This window comes from Canis aureus, chromosome 15 (genome assembly GCF_053574225.1).
Source record: "Canis aureus isolate CA01 chromosome 15, VMU_Caureus_v.1.0, whole genome shotgun sequence".
In the NCBI taxonomy this organism is placed as follows: domain Eukaryota; kingdom Metazoa; phylum Chordata; class Mammalia; order Carnivora; family Canidae; genus Canis; species Canis aureus.
Genome location: NC_135625.1, coordinates 62,002,117 through 62,022,618, shown reverse-complemented (window position 1 = coordinate 62,022,618; position 20,502 = coordinate 62,002,117). Strand labels below are relative to the sequence as shown.

Here is a 20,502-nt window from a genome sequence, read left to right as displayed (position 1 = left end):
TTCAGTGTGTTCTCTAAAAACAAAACGTTAGGGTCCTTGCATTCTGCAGCAATAGCATAGCTTACTCTAGACTGATACAGACAACTTTTGTGGCATTCCTGAGCGGGGAAAGTTAAATAGAGACAAGAAGTTGAAGCAGTAGAACAGAGGTCACTTTGAAGGAAACCAGCTCAGAATTTGAGAGATTATAATCTTTTTTTTTTTTTTTTGGTGTTCAATTTGCCAACATATAGCATAACACCCAGTGCTCATCCCATCAAGTGCCCCCCTCAGTGCCTGTCACCCAGTCACGCCCACCCCCCATCCCCCACCCACCTCCCCTTCAACCACCTCTTGTTCGTTTCCCAGAGTTAGGAGTCTCTCATGTTCTGTCTCCCTTTCTGATATTTCCCACTCATTTTTTCTCCTTTCCCCTTTATTCCCTTTCACTATCTTTTATTTTCCCCAAATGAATGAGAACATATAATGTTTGTCCTTCTCCAATTGACTTACTTCACTCAGCAGAATACCCTCCAGTTCCATCCACGTGGAAACGAAGCAAATGGTGGGTATTTGTCATTTCTAATGGCTGAGGAATATTCCATTGTATACATAGACCACATCTTCTTTATCCACTCATCTTTCGATGGACACCGAGGCTCCTTCCAGTTTGGCTATTGTGGACATTGCTGCTAGAAACATCGGGGTGCAGGTGTCCCTGCGTTTCCCTGCATCTGAATCTTTGGGGTAAATCCCCAACAGTGCAGTTGCTGGGTCATAGGGCAGGTCTATTTTAACTCTTTGAGGAACCTCCACACAGTTTTCCAGAGTGGCTGCACCAGTTCACATTCCCACCAACAGTGTAAGAGGGTTCCCTTGTCTCCACATCCTCTCCAACATTTGTGGTTTCCTGTCTTGTTAATGTTCCCCATTCTCACTGGTGTGAGGTGGTATCTCATTGTGATTTTGATTTGTATTTCCCTGATGGCCAGGGATGCGGAGCATTTTCTCATATGCTTGTTGGCCACGTCTGTGTCTTCCTCTGTGAGATCTCTGTTAATGTCCTTTGCCCATTTCATGATTGGATTGTTTCTTTGCTGTTGAGTTTAATAAGTTCTTTAGAGATCTTGGATACTAGCCCTTTATCTGATACGTCATTTGCACATATCTTCTCCCATTCTGTAGGTTGTCTTTTAGTTTTGTTGACTGTTTCTTTTGCTGTGCAAAAGCTTCTTATCTTGATGAAGTCCCAATAGTTCATTTTTGCTTTTGTTTCTTTTGCCTTCATGGATGTATCTTGCAAGAAGTTACTGTGGTTCAAAAAGGGTGTCGCCTGTGTTCTCCTCTAGGATTTTGATGGAATCTTGGAGAGATTATAATCTTAAGGGAATTGGAGGTTTTGATTTTTTTTTTAAGGTTTTATTTATTTATCCATGAGAGACACAGAGAGGGAGACAGAGAGAGAGAGTGAGAGAGAGAGAGAGAGCAGAGACACAGGCAGAGGGAGAAGCAGGCTCCATACAGGGAGCCCGACATGGAACTCGATCCGGGGTCTCCAGGATCACGCCCTGGGCAGAAGGTGGTGCTAAACCACTGAGCCACCTGGGCTGCCCAGGGGTTTTGATTCTTTAATTGATATTTTATTAAATGAGATGAGATGATATTTAGGGAGTCAGATAAAGGTTGATGGAAAGGGAATTACCACATGCAGGCATGTGGAGAGAAGTGATTTCAGAAAAATTTCTTTTCTAAGCAAGATAAAACTGGACTCTTGTTTCTACTTTGTGCCCACACTGGGTATTACTCTCATACAATGTCACCATGTTTCCAGTTAAATCCCTTCTGTTTTGCTCCAGGCCTGAAAATGTATACAGGCCATTGGCAAGGATGACCTTAGCAAGGGTGTAGTTTACAAAAGTGTAGGAGTGTATCTTTGGGTGGGGCAGGAGGGCTGGCAGTTGGAAACCACATTCACTGAGCTGAAGGAATGCTGTCCATAATATTCCAGGTCAGCTATGGTTAGATATCTGGGAACACACCGTCTAGCCTTCTATTTTGGCAGTGACATGGACTCCTCAGTCCCAATTTCCAGAGCTGTGTCCTCTTCACTCTTCCTTCCATATCCACCTCCACCCAGGCTTTCAATCTGTGCCAGGTTCTGGTTTGAATGAGCCACTGATTTATTTGTAGCTATCCGGGATCTGGAGTGCAGATGCAAATGGCAGTTTTCTCTGGTAAGTGTTGGTGGCAATTGGATCCTTTTCTGATTTGCGTTCCCAAGGCCTGCAGGTTCCCAGGAAATCACATCTTACAGGCAGTCTGGTGGGGGTTATTTTTAATCTCAGCTATAAATGCCAGTCCATAATAGTTCTTAAAACCGAACAAGCTTTCATTAGCAAGGCAGAGGATAGTTAGATATAGTCATTAGTTCAGCAAAAATCTGGACCAAAAAGGGGATAAGGAGGGGCCTCTGGAGATAGAGAGGGCTTGGGGTTCAGGAGTGAGACAGGGGCTAGGCACAAATTTGGAAGACCCTGGCTTTTTGCAGACTTGAGCAATGAGAATGGAGGGGCTTGTTCAGGGAGAGTATGCAGAGAGAGGGAGAAAAATACATCTCGGACCTCCTTGGGGATCTTAAGCATTCTGCTCTTCTCTCTCAAAGTCAGTCTCACTAGAATTTATCTCTGTTTCTGACAGTGGTGGCATCTGAGAATCCATCTCCTCTGTTCTCACCACGGCTCAGTCTCTTGTTTCTTGATGGTGGTGAGCCTAGCGTGGAGATGATTTTACTCCAAATTCCAGTCCAGGGTTAGAATTGGTTTATGTGCAGATACATGCTCCGTGTGGATATTTCAGAATCCAAGGTGAGCTCCCACATAAAGTGGGAATGAATTTTAAACTTTGCAAATGGAGGGTATGAAGAGCAACTTACATTTAAAAGTAATTGGTTTAGTATCTGCAAAGCCCTCCCTTCCCCCAATCCACCTGGTGGGTGAAAACAGAATTCTGGGTAAACTCACTCATTTCGTGTTACACTCAGCCCACTCAAGATTTTCTCTCCTGCTTTGAGCCTGGCTGCTCCTTAAAGGCGGAAGGAAGGTGGTTTGGGTTGATCTCCAAACCAAATGTCCAGTCACCAGCCATGTCTTTCCTATATAGAGTCACTGCCTGTAATTCTCTTTCTTCTCACTGTTGACACCTATGCTCAGCATGGTGCCTTTTCTTCTCCCTTAGCCTGCCTCTTCTCTTGCTCAGTCTCCTGGTGCTAGCAGCTCCATCTATGTGCGCAACTATGTTTGTTGTACAGAGTCCCATTTCTTCATGGTCAGAGCAGTGTCTTCATGGTGATATAGGCACAAGTCTCCTTAGGGAATCGACCACCATGTCTTTTTATCTACTTGGCAGGCAAGTTAGAGTTGGCTGGGTTGGACTAAACCCCGCTTCTATCTTTTCTGTATTTCTTCTTATATTCTTTTGAAAAAATTCCCCAAGATGATGGTGAGGACATGCACACAGCTGTGTGGAGTGCATGCAGAGAGGTCCATATAGATGTTTTCCTTTAAGTATTCTGACTACTTAGTTTATTGATGAAAATCTCTCATTTCTATCCCAATAATCAATTTTCACCAATTTAAGCTTTCTGGAAATTTCCCATAAAACCAATGAGAAAAGGAAATTTGGTATTGACACTGTTTAATCAATTGGAAGGATTGATAAACTTTCCCAAGGGGTAAGTCACATAATAAAATTAGCAGGTCTGTTAACAGGTGAGAAAAACACTAGCATTAGACAAAAACAAGGTAAGCCTTTTATCAATAGAGTTAATGTTCCAGTTCAGAAATTTCCTTAGAAATTTCCAAAAGAAAACCAGTTTGGGGGATTTTTATGACCCCAAATTAAGATTTGGGCAATTCAGGATTGTCCATGATAAAACACTGTGGGCCAAAGATGGAACTTCTGAAATAGACTTAGCGTTTCTTGTGTAATAAGAAAAAATATTATGTATAAGTTCTCTGATTTTATTTTATTTTATTTTTTAAGATTTTATTTATTTATTCATGAGAGACAGAGAGAGAGAGAGAGGCAGAGACACAGGCAGAGGTAAAAGCAGGCCCCATGGAGGGAGCCCAGGACTTCAGGATCATGCTCTAGGCCAAAGGCAGGCGCTAAACCACTGATGAATTCAAGATAATATCCTGAATGCTGAGCATAAATCAGTGATGAAAAAGATAAAAGATAAGAGAGATGTTTAATTCAGAAGACTTAAAATTTGACCAAAAGGAATTTTAGGGGTCAAATTTAGAGAAAATAAAGAGGAAGAAATTATTTTTTTAAAAAAGAAGAAAATTGTACAAGTGCTGAAGAAAGACATGGTCTTTTGATTGATAAGCCCTTAATTGGCTTTATTTAATTTTCACCAAATGGAGCTTTTGATACTAGTTGCCTAAGCCATGATAATTTTTCCCTGTTCCTCAGGAAGAAGGAAGTGAACATAATTAAAAATTAAAAAAATTCTTTTTACAAATTTCCTGATGGGGGTGTTCATATGACCCAGTTCTGCCTAGAATGTAGAGATGATGCCTCAGTGTGTAGCAGCCATCCTATGACAATGAACAAGAACCTCAGCAACAAGACGTGGCCGGACAGGAAGCTAGAAGGAGCATTTCTTTTTAGCCTCTAGAATTCATGTTACATTAAAAAATAGCATTATATGGTCACTTTAGTCAGGTTTCTGTTATATGCAGTTTTAGTGCATTCCTGGTGAATCACTAAGGATGAAAAGAAGATTTTAAAAATGTCTGAAGAAAGAAAACAAAAAAAAACCTGCAAAGGAAAAAGGCACAGGTTGCTTTCACACTTCCAATTGGCAATAACAAATGTGAAAAGATAATGAAGTTTCTTCTAATTACTTAAGGTGAATTATTTTAGACCTAGAATTATATATTCAATCAACTACCAATTAAGAGTTAGGGCAAAATAAAAACATTTTCCATTTCCAAAGGACCTCGCTGAGGAATTTACTTAAGGATGTGTTCCAGTAAGTAATGGGGGAAATAATAAAAGGAAGAATAAGATGTGTGATCTAGGAAATGGTTGATAGATTTAACCCAGACATTCCAGTGGATGACAAATATGAGTTAGGGTTAGGAGCCATTGGTTAAGAAAGGAACAAGGAGATGAAGGGCGTTGCGAAAGTTGCTGAAAAAAAAGTGGATTACATCTAACTGAGAGTACCATGATTAAGATACCGAATTCTTTGAGTAGGTGGTAAGGAATATACTTATTTCTCTGGGAGGTGTGGAAGGTCAAAACAACATAAAGGAACACAACTGAGCAGGATTATCATAAATCCAAACTAAACTCTTACATGTTGTTGAGTAAATGATGGAGTGTAAGAAAATAAAATGCTTTTGAGTTTTTTTTTAAGATTTTATTTATTCATAGAGACACAGAGAGAGAGAGCGGCAGAGACACAGGCAGATGGAGAAGCAGGCTCCAAGCAGGGAGCCCAACGTGGGACTCAATCCGGGGTCTCCAGGATCACACCCCCGGCTGCAGGCGGCACTAAACCACTGCACCACCGGGGCTGCCCTGCTTTTGAGTTTTATACTGGAAACAGTCTCCTTTTACCTGAGTCTATGGACGGTGTCATTGGACTTAATGGAAAGCACTTTTTGGTCCTGAATCCAATAATAATTTTAATAACATGAGAAATGCTATTTATTGATTTTCTACATTTAAAATAAATTCAGGGATCCCTGGGTGGCGCAGCGGTTTGGTGCCTGCCTTTGGCCCAGGGCGGGATCCTGGAAACCCGGGATCGAATCCCACGTCGGGTTCCCGGTGCATGGAGCCTGCTTCTCCCTCTGCCTATGTCTCTGCCTCTCTCTCTCTCTCTCTCTCTGTGACTATCATAAATAAATAAAATTTAAAAAAAATAAATAAATCCATAGCTAAAGCACAGAAGACTGAACTATAGCTACAGAATAGCATATGCCAGTATAAAAGGAGCATGTTGCTTTCAGAAAGTTAGAAGGTGGAAAAGGGAGGGACACCTGGCTGGCTCAGTGCTTGAGCATCTGCCTTTGGCTCAGTTCATAATCCTGGAGTCAAAGGATCAAGTCCCACATCGGGGTCCTCCAGGGAGTCTGCTTCTTTCTCTGCCTATGTCTCTGCCTCTCTCTGTGTGTCTCTCATGAATAAATAAATAAAAGAAAGAAAGAAAGGAGGAAAGAAAGAAAGAAGGAAGGAAGGAAGGAAGGAAGGAAGGAAGGAAAGAAGGAAAGAAAGAAAGAAGGAAAGAAGGAAAGAAGGAAGGAAAGAAGGAAGGAAAAGGGAGTAGTGGAAGGATAAGGAGCACCAACATACTCTTTTTATATAATGCAGAGTTGGTAGGCATTGACTGTACATGAAGAGCAAGACATTGAAATGTAGAATGATCATTCAATAATTTAAAAGCAATGAGAGGGGGCAGCCTGGGTGGCTCAGCGGTTTAGTGCCACCTTCAGCCCAGGGCCTGATCCTGGAGAGCTGGGATCGAGTTCCATGTCGGGTTCCCTGCAGGGAGCCTGCTTCTCCCTCTGCCTGTGTCTCTGCTGCTCTCTCTCTCTCATTAATAAATAAAAAATAAATAAATAAAAGCAATGAAAGTAAGCTAAAATTAATGCAATTCTCAAAATTTGGGATAAAACAATGCATGTGTGTGCATGCATTCAGAGCTTTGAAGGTAGCCACCACAAAAAGTAAAGCCATAAATGAATAGAATTGTTGCTTGTGAGAGGTGGAAATAAGGGTGAGGCAGGAGACTTATTTTCACAAAAGACTTTTTCAACATTTGTTTGCTTCTTGGCCAAAAGCTGGTATTATTTTGATAGTAGTAATAATAATTAAATAAAAATAAACTTGAAACAACTCTAGTTTCACTTCTGTAATCTTTGGGTGGAGATTTAGAAATAAGTAGTAAATATTATTTCTTTTGTAAGTAATGGCAATCTCATGTTTATTTTTTTTTTAAAAAAAGATTTTATTTATTTGAGAGAGAGAGAGAGAAAGCACAAGCAGCAGGGAGGGAGAGAGGGAGAGGAAGAAGCAGGCACACTGCTGAGCATGAAGCCAGATGTGGGGCTCCATCCCAGGATCCAAGATCCTGACCTCAGCCAAAGGCAGATGCTCAACCACTGAGCCACCCAGGGACCCTGACAATCTCATTTTTAAAAAGCCACATGTGAGAATTGAGTTAAGATGCTTGGCATAGACAGCTTTGTAGAAATTGGGCTATTTTACAAGAAAATAAACCTCTACATTACCAGGAAATAGTGACAAAACAATTGTGATGTGTGACATGTACTTCCTCAATGATCCATTACTCGGTTTTGGGAGCTGCTCAGTGAGCAATCATTTCCATCAATATTTTCTCATAGGTGATGGCTTTGATGCTCTTTATCCAGCTGCCCATGACTATGTTTTGATAATTGCTGACTTAATGTCTTCAGCCCCTGAGAATGTTTACAAAACAGGTTTACCAGTTTTCTTAGCATCCAGTATATTATTCAGAATCTATTTGTTAAGGTACAAGGAAACATGCCATCATTTTGAATACCAAATACTTTTTTTTTTTTAAACAACAAAATCCTCGATAGAGATCAAATGACAGACAGTGATGTATGTCTCACACCTGGAATAGTCCTGTTCCTTTCTGGAAGACTTTCATGGTTTCAACAGCAAGTCAGTCATATTTACTTGCTGGTAGATTTTAAGGATGGCACATGTGAGAACTACTGGCCAGCACGGTTATGTCTTTGGCCCAGTTAGGACTCCCCTGAAGTGTCTAGGTTTACAGATTGTCCTATAGACTGGTTATGAAACCAAGGAGGGTAGTAGTTCACCCTTTCTTCTCTCAGGATGGTGGCCCTTTGCCCTCCAGGTCATGAGGAACGATGCAGTATGAAGTCCAGGACCTGCCCTGAATAGACTCAAGTGGTCTGTAGTGCCTCTTTCTGGGATTAAGCATTTCAAAATTACAAGGGCTTTTTTTGAATTTTGCTCTTTTGCCTTTATTTATCTTGTCTTAGAAGCCCATGGACATTAAAGTTCAGAAAATGAGAACTTTTAAGAAGAGTCTCTGCATCTTCTTGAAAAGAAAAAGAAACAGTGCCTCTATTTCAGGGGGAATTTAATCTAATTCTTTGCAGATAGAAGAGAAAGTAGGATAACTGTTATTTGGTGAATTTATCATAGATTAGCTTCTGGAGATTGGTGGTTCAACATTAGTTGCTACCCCCAATGTTGCTCCATTTAATAATGAATATGGTCATCTTAGATGCAAAATATTGCAAAAAGTAACTGGTACGTATCTATTTTCTTGTACTCAAGTATAAGATAAATCGATCGCCCCAGGTAAAATTGCTAAATAAAAGTATATACTTCATAAGCATTACTAAACTGTACTTGAGGAAGCAGCAATTAATATTTCCATCAGTTCATGAGATTACCTGGTCCTCATAATCACACACAGTGTTACCAAACTTTTTGATCTTTGCTAATCTTATAGGTAAAAAATTATATCTCAAAATAGTCTTAATTTTTCTCTTGTTATAAGCCAGTCTGAGCATCTTAAAAATTTTTGTTTTAGGTTTTAGAAAACAATCACCTTGAGAACTTAAAAGAATTGTCTAAGTTCCAAAGCTGAAAATTCTGACTTAATTGATCTAGGGTCAGACTTGGACATTGGTATTCTCAAAAATCTCTCCCAGAGATCCCAATGTGTAGAATCACTGCTTTAGATGGAGCAAGGGGAAGTAGAAATAGAAGGCTCAATAAATATTATGTCAAACATCCCTCTGATTGTACCCATGAAGCAAAAGAGAGAGACAAAGATCAGGCTTCTGTATATAAAAAAATATATCAGGTAAAAGGATCAGATCAGGCTTGGGGAAAAAAGGAGGTGGGAGGAGAGGGGTCTAGGTGAGAAAAAGGTTGGGCTATTCTGGTTGGGCTATTCTGGTATTCTGTGGATGTCGGTCATGGAGTCTGCTCTTTTAGGTAAAAATGAACTTGAGGCTGAAGCCGCTTCCAGGCTCTTCTCAACCCAGGGTTGTCCTGAATCAGCAGAATGGAGTGACCAGCAGGGTAGGCAGCCATGATGAATTTGCACAAAATATTCCAGGAGCTGTTGATATCAAAGATGTTGGACATATAGAGAAATAGAGCAACTGAATTGAAAATATAGAGAATGAGAAAGTAGCTGGTCGCTCTGATGGCCCCTATGTGAGCCTCCATGCTGGGGTCCCTGCAGCCAGTGGCATTGCTTTCCATGTGTAGTGTATGTCTCTTGAGAGAGATGATCAGCAGGGTGGCCGAAAGGATGAACATGATTAGAGGAATGAAGATCCCCAGGTTATAGAGAAGAACCAGGTTGACCACATTGGTCTTAGTGAAGTATTTTTTCTTAGTGGAGTTGGAAGAGGGGATAGAAGAATTGTTACAATACACAGTGTAGATGTCATTGGAGAGGAGCATACTGTAGCCCAAGGAAATAAACACTGAAAGCCACAGAAGCCAGGGCATCAGTCTGGAAATTCTCCACTTCAGCTTGAGAAAAAGGGGGTGGGAGAAATCAGCAATCTTCACGAAGTAGAAGAAACTGAGCCAAGCAGCAAACCAGAGGCTACAATGATTTAAGAACATGAAACTTACTTTGAATGTGTCATACATAACATCTTCATTATAAAAACGTGGGGATGTTGAACTGAAGGTAATTTCTAGCATTGTGAAGCTTTGGAGAGCTATTCTGGATGCACTCAAGAAAAACAGGACTCTGCCACTTGTGGAAACTGTCTTATTTTTAATCCATTCAGCCGCATTTATAGCCATGATGAACCCATTTGCAATGATACCAACGATGCATTCAGTGCCTATAATTGTTAAAATAGAGAGGATGCCAAATGGTGACAATTCATTTTCTGGGGGATTGCAGGTTTCCATCATCCTGAGTTGTTATCCCTCTTTGGTGTCTGGAGGGAGATGTCTCTCTAGCATTTGTTAGGCAGATCCTTGATAGCTCCCACTCTTCATGTCATAGGAGGAAGTTTTTGATGCATCATTTCCAAATTTACTCCATTTGTTTATCTCAGAATTCTTAGCTCTAAATCTGGAGATGCAAATGATGGAAGAATTTGCTTTCTAATTCTCTTCCATGTCCATTTGGATTTGTTGGTATTAGTTTAGTTATGGGACCCAGGGGAGGACTTGAGTAGATGCTCCTTTATAAACCACTAATATCACCTTGAGAACTGTGGCCTTTACTAGCACCAGTTAAGTTGAACATCTACCCACCAGATCACCATTTAACTTAGTTTCACTTGTGACCGCAGAGAACTGATTGAAAATGACAAAAAATAATAATAGTAGTAGCAATAATAAAAATTCTAGAGATAGAGACATATAGTTCTGATTATGTGCTAGGCACTTTTCAAGCACTATATATTAACATATTTAAGCTTCACAGCAACCCAATGAAGAGTATACTTTTTTTTTTTGAGATTACTTTTATTGGGGCATTGAGGTCACTCAGCAGTTCAGTGTCTACCTTTGGCTCAGGTCATGGTCCTGGGGTTCTGGGACAGAGCCCTGTTTCAGGCTCCTCACAGGGAGCCAACTTCTCCCTCTGCTTATGTCTCTGCCTCTCTCCCTGTGTCTCTCATGAATTAATAAATAAAAATTTTTAAAAAGACTGTACTTTTATTATCTACATTTTGTAAATGAGACAACTAAGGCCAAAGTCATACACCTAGAGAGAGACAGAGTTGAGATTCTAACCCAAGTCACCTGGTCCCAGAGTCCATGTTCTTCCCCACTGTTTATACTTCCTGGACCTGTGGATATTTTAGTGTGTGCCAAAGACTAAATTCAGGGTTGACTTGACTGTAACATTTTTTTTTCCTGTTAATCTTTTATGATGTCTTTGCTGTTTAAAGGAAGAATAATTGAGTAAAAAAAAAAATAATAACCCAGCTCTCTGTTTGTGAGATTTTGCTATTACACAGAACACTTCACTTCTGACACTTCTGGTCACCACATGTGTGGGTTCTTTATTCTATTTTTCCACACCAAGCCATTCTGTGACACCAGCTGGGTGTCCTACATTCTAACTCAATTCAGACCTTAACTACCTGGAGATAATATCAGATCCCATGGATTAAGGGATCAATCCTTAATTGATATAGGAAAGATGCTAGGTTTCTAAGCCAATGGCCAAGAAAGAATTCTTGAAACATCTTTGATGCAAAAAGGTGGTTTTACTAAAGCACAGGAACAGGACCTGTGGGCAGAAAGAGTTCACTGGGGTTATGAGGAGTGGTCTATTATATACTTTCAAGTTGGGAGGGGGTTGGGGATAGCCTAAGTCTCTAAGGAATTTTGGAAACAAGGTTTCCAGGATCTTGAGGGGGCTAGCCGTTTTAAGGAAAAGGTCATTTGTAACTGTCAAAACCTTAGTTATGAGACTCTTCAGATGTATATCAGTGAGTGATATGATTGGGGGATGATTGCTAACACGTATCTTGAGGGGTAGAGATAAAGGAATTTTCCAAAGGAATTTTTATATGTTAAAATAGACTTACAAGGTCCTGGGGGTAGGGCTAAGATTAACTTTCACCCTTAGCAAAGTGTCAACATCAAGGCACTTGAGTCCCTAGAGGAAGGTCACTCTGCCTGTTTCAAGGACTTGTCAATGGGCTGTAAGTAGTAAGTATATTTAAATTCATTTATTAAACAGTTCTTTTTTTTTTTAAGGTTGTATTTATTTATTCATGATCGACACAGAGAGAGAAATAGAGAGAGAGAGAGAGGGAGGCAGAGACACAGGCAGAGGGAGAGAGAGAGAGAGGGAGGCAGAGACACAGGCAGAGGGAAAAGCAGGCTCTATGCAGGGAGCCTGATGTGGGACTCGATCTGGGTCTCCAGGATCATGCCCTAGGCTGCAGGCGGCGCCAAACCGCTGCGCCACTGGGGCTGCCCTAAACAGTTCTTTAAAGATTCAAACATATCTAAAGTATGACTATTGAGAAGAAGCAATGGGAGATAGTGTATATTGCCATGCTGAAGTATTTTTTGGTATCCAGTATGAGGTTCATCATACAAATTTTGTAGGCCAATTACTCTGCTTATATAAAAATATTTGCAAATCTTGTCACCTACAGCTTCTATTTTGATTGGTAAAGTAGCTCCACTTGTTTGAATGCCATTTGAATTATGACTTGTACCACAAACAATTCCAATTCTCTTTCTGTTTCACAGATTTATTTTTTTTCAGATTTCTTATTTTAATGAGAATATATTTTTAAAAGATTTATTTATTTGAGAGACAGAGAAAAAAAAGAGAGAAAGAGAGTAAGGTGGGGAGGGGCAGAGAGAGAGAGAAAGAGAGAGAGAATCCCAAGCAGATTCCCTGCTGGCCAAGGAGCCTGATGTGGGGCTTGATCCCAGACCCTGAGAGCATGACCTGAGCCTAAATCAAGAGTTGATACCCCAACTGACTGAGCCACCCAGGTGCCCCAAGAATATTTGTTTTTAATGCAACATGGTACTCCACTAAAATTTGTGTTCGTATTATGAACTACCAATTTTTATTCTCAATGTTAATCTTTTAAAATAAGTTTCAGTAGTACACATCATAATGTCAGCTACTTTATCTTCAAACAGAAAGAACTTCCAAAAGCTTTGCTTATAATTCATGAATTGTGGGAACACAATCTAATATTTGGATTAACCGATTTTTCTATTTGAAAGACTGATAAATATGACATAAATCTAAGGTCATAATACTGGGAATTTTCTTCTGCTAAGGGGCCCAACATGAATGGCTTTCAATTCCTTTTTGGTATATGTACAAAAAACTTGTAAATGTTAGCATTTTACTTCTTCCTTTCTGATTTGGATGCCTATTATTTATTGCCTGATTCCTATGGCTAGGACTTCCAGTACTTTGCTGAACAGAAGTGGTGAGAGTGGAGAATCTTTGTATTATTCCTGATCTTAGAGGAAAAACGTTCTATTTTTTACTGCTAAGTATGATGTTAGCTGTGGTTTGTCATTTATGGCCTTTGTTACGCAGAAATACATTCCATTTATATATAGTTTGTTTCTATCATTAAAAAGCGTCGTACTTGGTTAATTGCTTTTCTCTATCTATTTTGATGATCACATTATTTTTACCCTTCATTCTGTTAATATGGTATATCACAGTGATTGATTTGCTTATGTTGAATTATCTTTGCATCCCAGGGATAAGTCCATTTGTTTACAGTGAATGATTCTTTTAATATGGTGTTGAATTTGGTTTGCTAGTATTTTGTTAAGGATTTTTGTATCTATGTTTATCAGAAATACTGGCCTATAGTTTTCTTTTCTTATAGTGTCTTTGTCTGGCTTTCCTAGACTCATGCTAGCCCCATAAAATGAGTTTAGAAGTGTATCCTCCTCTTCAGTTTTTTGAAGAGTTTGAGAAGGATTTAGCATCAATTCTTCTTTAGAATTTAGCGGTGAAACCATCAGGTCCTGGACTTTGTTGGGAGGTTTTTGATTACTTATCCAATCTCCTTACATGTTATTAATATTGTTCAGATTTTCTATTTCTTTATGATTCAGTCTTGATAGATTATATGGTTCTAGGAATTTATCCATTTTCTTCCAGTTTATTCATTTTGTTGGCACATACTTGTTCATGATAGTCTCTTAGGATTCTTTTTATTTCTGTGGTAAGAGTTGCAATATTTCCTCATTTATTTCTGATTTTATTGGATCTTCTCTCTTTTTTCTTAATCTAGCTAAAGGTATTTGACCAAAATTAAAGGACATGCTCTACTGAGAGATAAAAATGAAATGCACCTTCTACAGATGTACATTAATGTCATCTTTAGGTCTAATTTTTTAAAGTAACAAGTAACTTTTGAAGTAGATGCTGCTGCTCCTATAGCAGATTTAGGTTGAGGGTTTTCATGTGGTCAGTGATATTATCATAGCCTGCATAATAGATGGTAAGTGACAACAAGCATATTCATCATCAATTTCCTTTTAAAAAATATTTTATTCATTCATTCATTATTCATTCATTCATTCATTCATGAGAGGCACACAGAGAGAGAGAGAGAGGCACAGGCACAGGCAAAGGGAGAAGCAGACTCCATGCAGGGAGCCTGATGTGGGTCTGGATCCCGGGATTGCAGGATCATGCCCTGGGCCAAAGGTAGGCGCTAAACCGCTGAACCACCCAGGGACCCCCGATCATCAATTTTCTTAAATGAAAATTTAGTACTTAATTTTTTATTGCCAAACACTTATTTTTTTTAACTCATCTATGACAAAAGGTTTATCATGAAAAAGTAAAAAAATAAAACAAATAACTAGTTGTAGATTTACACCACATACAAATAGCGACAAATTATCATATCAGGAACATTCAGACCACTCTTTACATGCTCTATGGCAGGGCTGCTCAGTCTCTGTTTTTTATACACGTTTCACCTAAGCTGTAATTTCTCACTTTCTTCATTGTTTTCACCAACTGGCAGCTTACAGGCTTCATGAATATCTCATGAGCTGTGTACTGCTAATGGGTACAGCTGGCAAGAACAGCAGTATTTTTGCTTTTTTACTACCATCTAAAGCTAGATGTCCCAAACCACTCACTAATGAGGGCACTTTGTTTTTGCAGTAAGTTCCCTGGATACTGTCCTTCAAAAGAGGTTATTAGTCCTGTTATTTCTGGGAAATGTAGGGTAAAGCCAGTTGGGTTTTAGTGCAGCATCTCATACAACTAGAGAAGACCTGGGCAGGAGTTGAAGTACAAAGTGAAAGTACCAAACCCATCCTGGTATGTTTTATTTATTTTTTATTTTTTTTCATCCTGGTATGTTTTAATGCAACTAATTAAAATTTTTAAATATAGGATGTGCCAGAAGTTGCTTTCTGAGGTAGTATATGGTCTTTTTCAGATTCCACTATGGTGTGCTGTGGCCAGGGCCAAAAAGTGCAGAAGGTGATTTTTCAGCCCATCAACCTCAGCTAGAGATACTTGCAAAATAGATCTCAGATTCAAGTATGGCTTAATGAGCAAGTGAACATGCAGATAGAGGGCTATATCATTGGTTTTGATGAGTACATGAACCTATTAGATGACGCTGAAGAAATTCATTTTAAAACAAAGTCAAGAAAACAACTGGGTCGGATCATGCTAAAAGGAGATACTCCATTACCCTACTCCAAAGTGTCTCCAACTAGAAATAATCGATGAAGTGAGGAATTCTTGAGAAAGCCATGTAGTTTGTTTTTTCAGATGTCCTTTGTTGGGAGTGTAATTCTAAAACATTTGTTCGTATTGTTTTGATTGCTTTTATGTTATTACCAGAAGACAATAAATGCTGTGGGATTGCTTTTATTTTAAAAACTTAAGTATGGGACAAATGATAAATTGTACAGAGTGCTGGAGCAAAAGGCACAAACTAATAGGCTCATAGGGCTCTTCTCTGGCTCTATTACCTTTTAATTTACAAATATTTTATTTATTGGGTCCCTTTCACAGTTTGCTAACTTTCTTTGCATCTTTTTTTTAAATAGACTATTCATTTTTATCTTTGCATCTTAAAAAACTTCAGCAAGCATATTTTTCTTTTGCAAGTTTCCTATTTGGTTACTTTTCCTATTTACTTTTCATCGTTTCATTCCTGCCTCTAAAAAATTTTGCCTCTTTTAAAGACTTCTATTAGTTTAATATTAGATCGGCATTATATTTCTTTTAAAAATTCTTTTTCTTGTGGCAAGAACACTTACCATGAGACCAAACTCTTAATAGATTTTAATATCCACAGTGCAATATTGTTGTTGACCATAGGTTCAGGTTGAACCACAGCACTCTGGAGCTTATTCATCTTGCTTACCTGAAACATTGTGCCTAATCATTAGTTTCTAGTCTGTCTTACAATTTGGCTTTGGAGTTTCACCTTGGACCAAGGATTCTGTCCTCTTTCCATGGTCACCCCTCCCTGTCTGGCTATTCTACAGTATGTCAGTCACCTTTTCCTGGCCCTCTGGCTTCCCAATCCAGAACTAGAATTCCTGTCCAGTGCTGATGTTGTTGGTATTAGGTGTACATTGGTGCCAAAGGTCATGTATGACCTTTTCCAATGCGTAGATTTTGGGTAACTATTTAGCTCTTTGTTTTATGCAGTTTTCCTACAAAAGGAATGAAAATTTCACCCCATTTCTGACCCTATCACATGACTAAAATTTCAATACTTTCTTTTGATTTTGTTGTTAGAGCTTATTAAAATACGACCTTAGCAAAAATGGCTATACCAAAAGAGACACATCACAATGTTTTGGATCTATTTTATGCATGCCCCTGCTATCTGATAGGATCAATAGTATTCTTTTTCTTCCTGTCCTTTCTGTGAGAGTTGCTGTTGGTACTCTGGACACATGTTCTCAGCAATCACGATTCTTAAACACCCTGGAAACTTCATCTTAGTTTATGTTCCTCCAGGGGCTGACTTTCAGACAAAGATTTGAATGAAGGTGTTTGTTAGCTTTTTTGGAAAGTTTGGGGAATGCAGGGGAGTGTGTATATTGATATACACAGAGGAATGTAATAAATAAAGGGTACATTATTAAGCCAGTTGTCAGGTAGAAGACAAGCTTAATCCTGAGGGGAATCTCTGGCAGATTGTTAAAACATGTGACTCATGAGTATTACACTCCAGAGACATAAGAGCTCAGGTATATCCATGCCAATTTCCCTGTCATTGATTGAGGGTTGCGCCCTAGGGTTGTGGTGTTCCCATCCCCACCAAGCCCTTCCAACCTGCTATGTGTGTGGGCAGAGTGGTCTTCCATATATTTTTAAAGAAGCCCACCAGTACAGAGATACAGATTATGGCATTATAATTTATAAGAAACGTACATTTGCTCATTTACATGACCAAAATACATTTCTAGTGTATATTTGGTCTTCGTCCATCCATATTTTCTGGCTCACAGTTCCAAAACCCTTAGAATTTCTTGTGATGAGAGTGATAAAGGTGTCTTTTATTAGGTTAATGAGGTGACTTTCGGAAAATCCAACTAAAGATGGGGACTGATTGCCAGAACTGAAACTTTGCGGTTAGGAGGTTGGAGCTTTTAGTTTTCCTCTTCCCTAACATCTCTAGGGAGGAGTGAGAGGCTGGAAGTTGAATCAGTCACTAAAGGCCAGTGATTTTTTTTATTCATGAGAGATACACACAGAGAGAAGCAGAGACTTAAGCAGAGGGAGAAGCAGACTCTGGGATCACAACCTGAGCCAAAAGCAGACCCTCAACCACTGAGCCAGCCAGATGCCCATTAATGGCCAGTGATTTAATGAACCATGCTTATGTATGAAGCCTCCATAAAACCCCACAAGGACAGAGTTCAGAGATCTTCCAGGTTGGTGAACATGTAGAGGTGCTAGGAAAGAGGCATTCCTGGAGAGGGTATGGAAGCTCTGTGCCTCTTCTCACATACCTTGCCTTCCACATCTCTTTTGTCTGGATGTTCATCTGTATGCTTTATTGTGTGCTTTTTTTAATATACTGGAAAATATAAGCAAAGTGTTTTCCTGAGTTCTGTAAGATGATCTAGCAAATTAATTGAACCTGAGAAGGGGGTCATGGGAATCTCTGACTTATAGCCAATTGGTTAGAAGTATAGGTGACAACCTGAATTTGTAATTGGCATCTGAAATGGGGTGGACAGCCTTGTTGGGACTGACACCTTAACCTGTGGGATCTGATACTATTTCTGGGTAGATAGTGTCAGAACTAAGTTGAATTGTAGGGCATCTAGCTAGTGTTACAGAAAATTTCTTGGTGTGGGGAACCCCCTCAGCCACCAACACACACACACACACACACACACACGCAGTAGTGTAAAAGTAAAGAAGACACACAGGAGTGAAACCATAGTAGGGAAAATCTGGGGTTTTCCATATATAGGTGAAAAACTGAGGTTTTCCAACACACAGATAAGGTCAGGTGGGATTCAGAGCACACAGATATAGTAGGGTTTGAGGGATAAGGACAAGAAACTGACAGTAAATCTAAGGCTTCTTGCTGCAGATGCCTGCAACTCCATCCTTGGAGGATCTCTTGAAATGTAGGACATAGTATGGCTGGGAATTAATGCTCTGGGAAAATAGCTATCAAGCAATAATGGAGGGGAGCCAATGGAAGAATAGCCCAACTCTTTGTTCTTCAAGAGGGAAAACTTCAGAGATTCCAGAATACTTGGATTCTAATTATCCACAGTGGAAACCTGTCATTAGCTCACCCTGTACTTTCTTCTTTCTCTTGTGTCATTTCCTCACTGAAAGTGTGATTCCAAATTTGAATCAATCAACATGCTATAGAGCAACAAAGACTCCACTACAGGTATTAAGTGAAGTGGGGATAACACATGGCATACTGTAGCATCAAAATATTTAGACTTTAACTTTTGATAAGTTGATATGGTATATAGGTAGTGTTCGAATAATATGTGGATAAGAGTAATTATAAGGGTTGTGGCATTATCCAATGCCACATAGCTATTGTCTGTAGAAACAAACCCAGAAGAAATGACAAGGTCAGGCAGGTCAATGATCAACTCGAGATTGGTGTCAACATCAGAACGTCTTCAGTGCAGTTTAGATATCCTCTTCTTTTGCAATTTTCAGTACACCTAATGAAAATCGATTGTACTAAGAATCAGGCCTGAGATTTCATTGTAATGGTAGCAGATTTTAAAAAGACTGGATTCACAACCCTAGCAAGATTCTTCTTGTAAAGTCAGGACCCACACAAGGAATAAACAGATGCTGAGACTTGGGATAGAGAGATTTGTATAGATGCAAGTGAAAACATTGACCTCAAGATAACTCTGAACCTCTGAAGATTAGTAGGATTAGAGTTAGAAAAGTATGGTCCTGAAGTAAGAACCAGATGCCAGGTATAGTTTCAATATAGAAACCCCCACATGAGTATGGGCCCGGAGTGAGAAGAGGGACACTTCGTGCAAGGGTTGATGGTTTCTCGAGGCATGGTGATTAAGCCCTTATTGGACTAGGTGACGTGCAATCAAGTATTTCCCGATAGTAAATAAAAGTTAAGTAGAATAAACAATTTATGTCTACATGTAAGTATATAATAATATGTACATGCTTATATGCATGGCGAAAACCAGTAATGCACGACGTACATGGGGGGAGGAAAGAAAATTTTTGGACATACTGACATAGCACAATAGAGTTGTTGCAATATATGAATAGAGGAGGCTTTTTATCAGGGAATAGTTTAAGAAGAATTTCAGCTTTGGGTGCTGATGATGGAGCTGGTGCTTCTTCCTTGAGTCTTAGGGAGGATAATTAGTCTCCATTTTTGGTTTACAAGACCAAGGTAATTAATATACTACAAAGACTCTTCATTTTAGGAGATTGTTTTCGATAATACTGATAGCTGGTAGCGGGACTAGGAGGATAGCAAAGTATAGAATGGAGGCGATTTGGCCGATAATAATGAAGGGGTATTCTACTGGTTGCCCTCTGATCCATATTAGTGTGAGTAGATCAGCTGTTAGTAATCAAAATAGGCACTGACTGAGAGGTCGGAATATTATTCTGGCTGTTTGGATGTGTGGAGTAAGGGGATAATTGCTAGAATTAGGATAGAGAACACTAAGGCAAGCACCCCTCCTAGCTTATTAGGGATAGATCGTAGGAGGACATAGGCAAATAGGAAATACCATTCAGGTTTAATGTGTGGGGGAGTGTTGAGGGGATTTACAGGGATATAGTTGTCTGGGTCTCCTAGTAGGTCTGGTGAAAATAAAACTAGTGACATTAGTACTAGAACTAGGAGTAAGGCCCCTAGGATGTCTTTAATTGTATAGTAAGGGTGGAATGGGATTTTGTCTGAGTCAGATATGATTCCTGAGGGGTTGTTGGATCCAGTTTCGTGCAGGAACAGGAGATGGACTATTGCTAGGGCTGCGATAATGAATGGGAGGATGAAGTGGAATGCGAAGAATCGTGTTAGGGTTGCTTTGTCAACCGAGAAACCACCCCAGATTCGTTCGACCAGGTTGCTCCCGATGTAGGGGACTGCTAAGAGTAGGTTTGTGATGACTGTTGCCCCTCAAAAAGATATCTGTCCTCATGGTAGGATGTAACCTATGAATGCTGTGGCTTTGGTTGCAAATAAGAGAATAATTCCAGGGGATCCCTGGGTGGCTCAGCGGTTTAGCGGCTGCCTTTGGCCCAGGGCGTGGTCCTGGAGTCCTGGGATCGAGTCCCACATCAGGCTCCCGGCATGGAGCCTGCTTCTCCCTCCTCCTGTGTCTCTGGCTCTCTCTATCATAAATAAATAAATAAATAAATAAATAAATAAATAAATAAATAAATAAATAAATCTTTAAAAGAAAATAATAATTCCAATATTTCATGTTTCTATGAATATGTAGGAGCCGTAGTATAAT

At 39.5% G+C, this 20,502-nt stretch overlaps 2 protein-coding genes and 1 pseudogene across 16 annotated transcripts in view; 2 read left to right on the top strand and 1 right to left on the bottom strand.

Moving 5' to 3' along the window:
- LOC144285016 (uncharacterized) overlaps nt 1-20,502 on the top strand; it is a 293,890-nt gene that overhangs the window by 59,915 nt on the left and 213,473 nt on the right. The gene's annotated exons all lie outside the window — the stretch shown is intronic.
- TAS2R39 (taste 2 receptor member 39) lies at nt 9,001-10,017 on the bottom strand. Its single transcript, XM_077850233.1, is given in 1 exon segment — nt 9,001-10,017. A coding segment is annotated over 1 exon segment (1,017 nt).
- Nucleotides 14,107-15,258, top strand: LOC144285018 (small nuclear ribonucleoprotein E pseudogene; annotated as a pseudogene).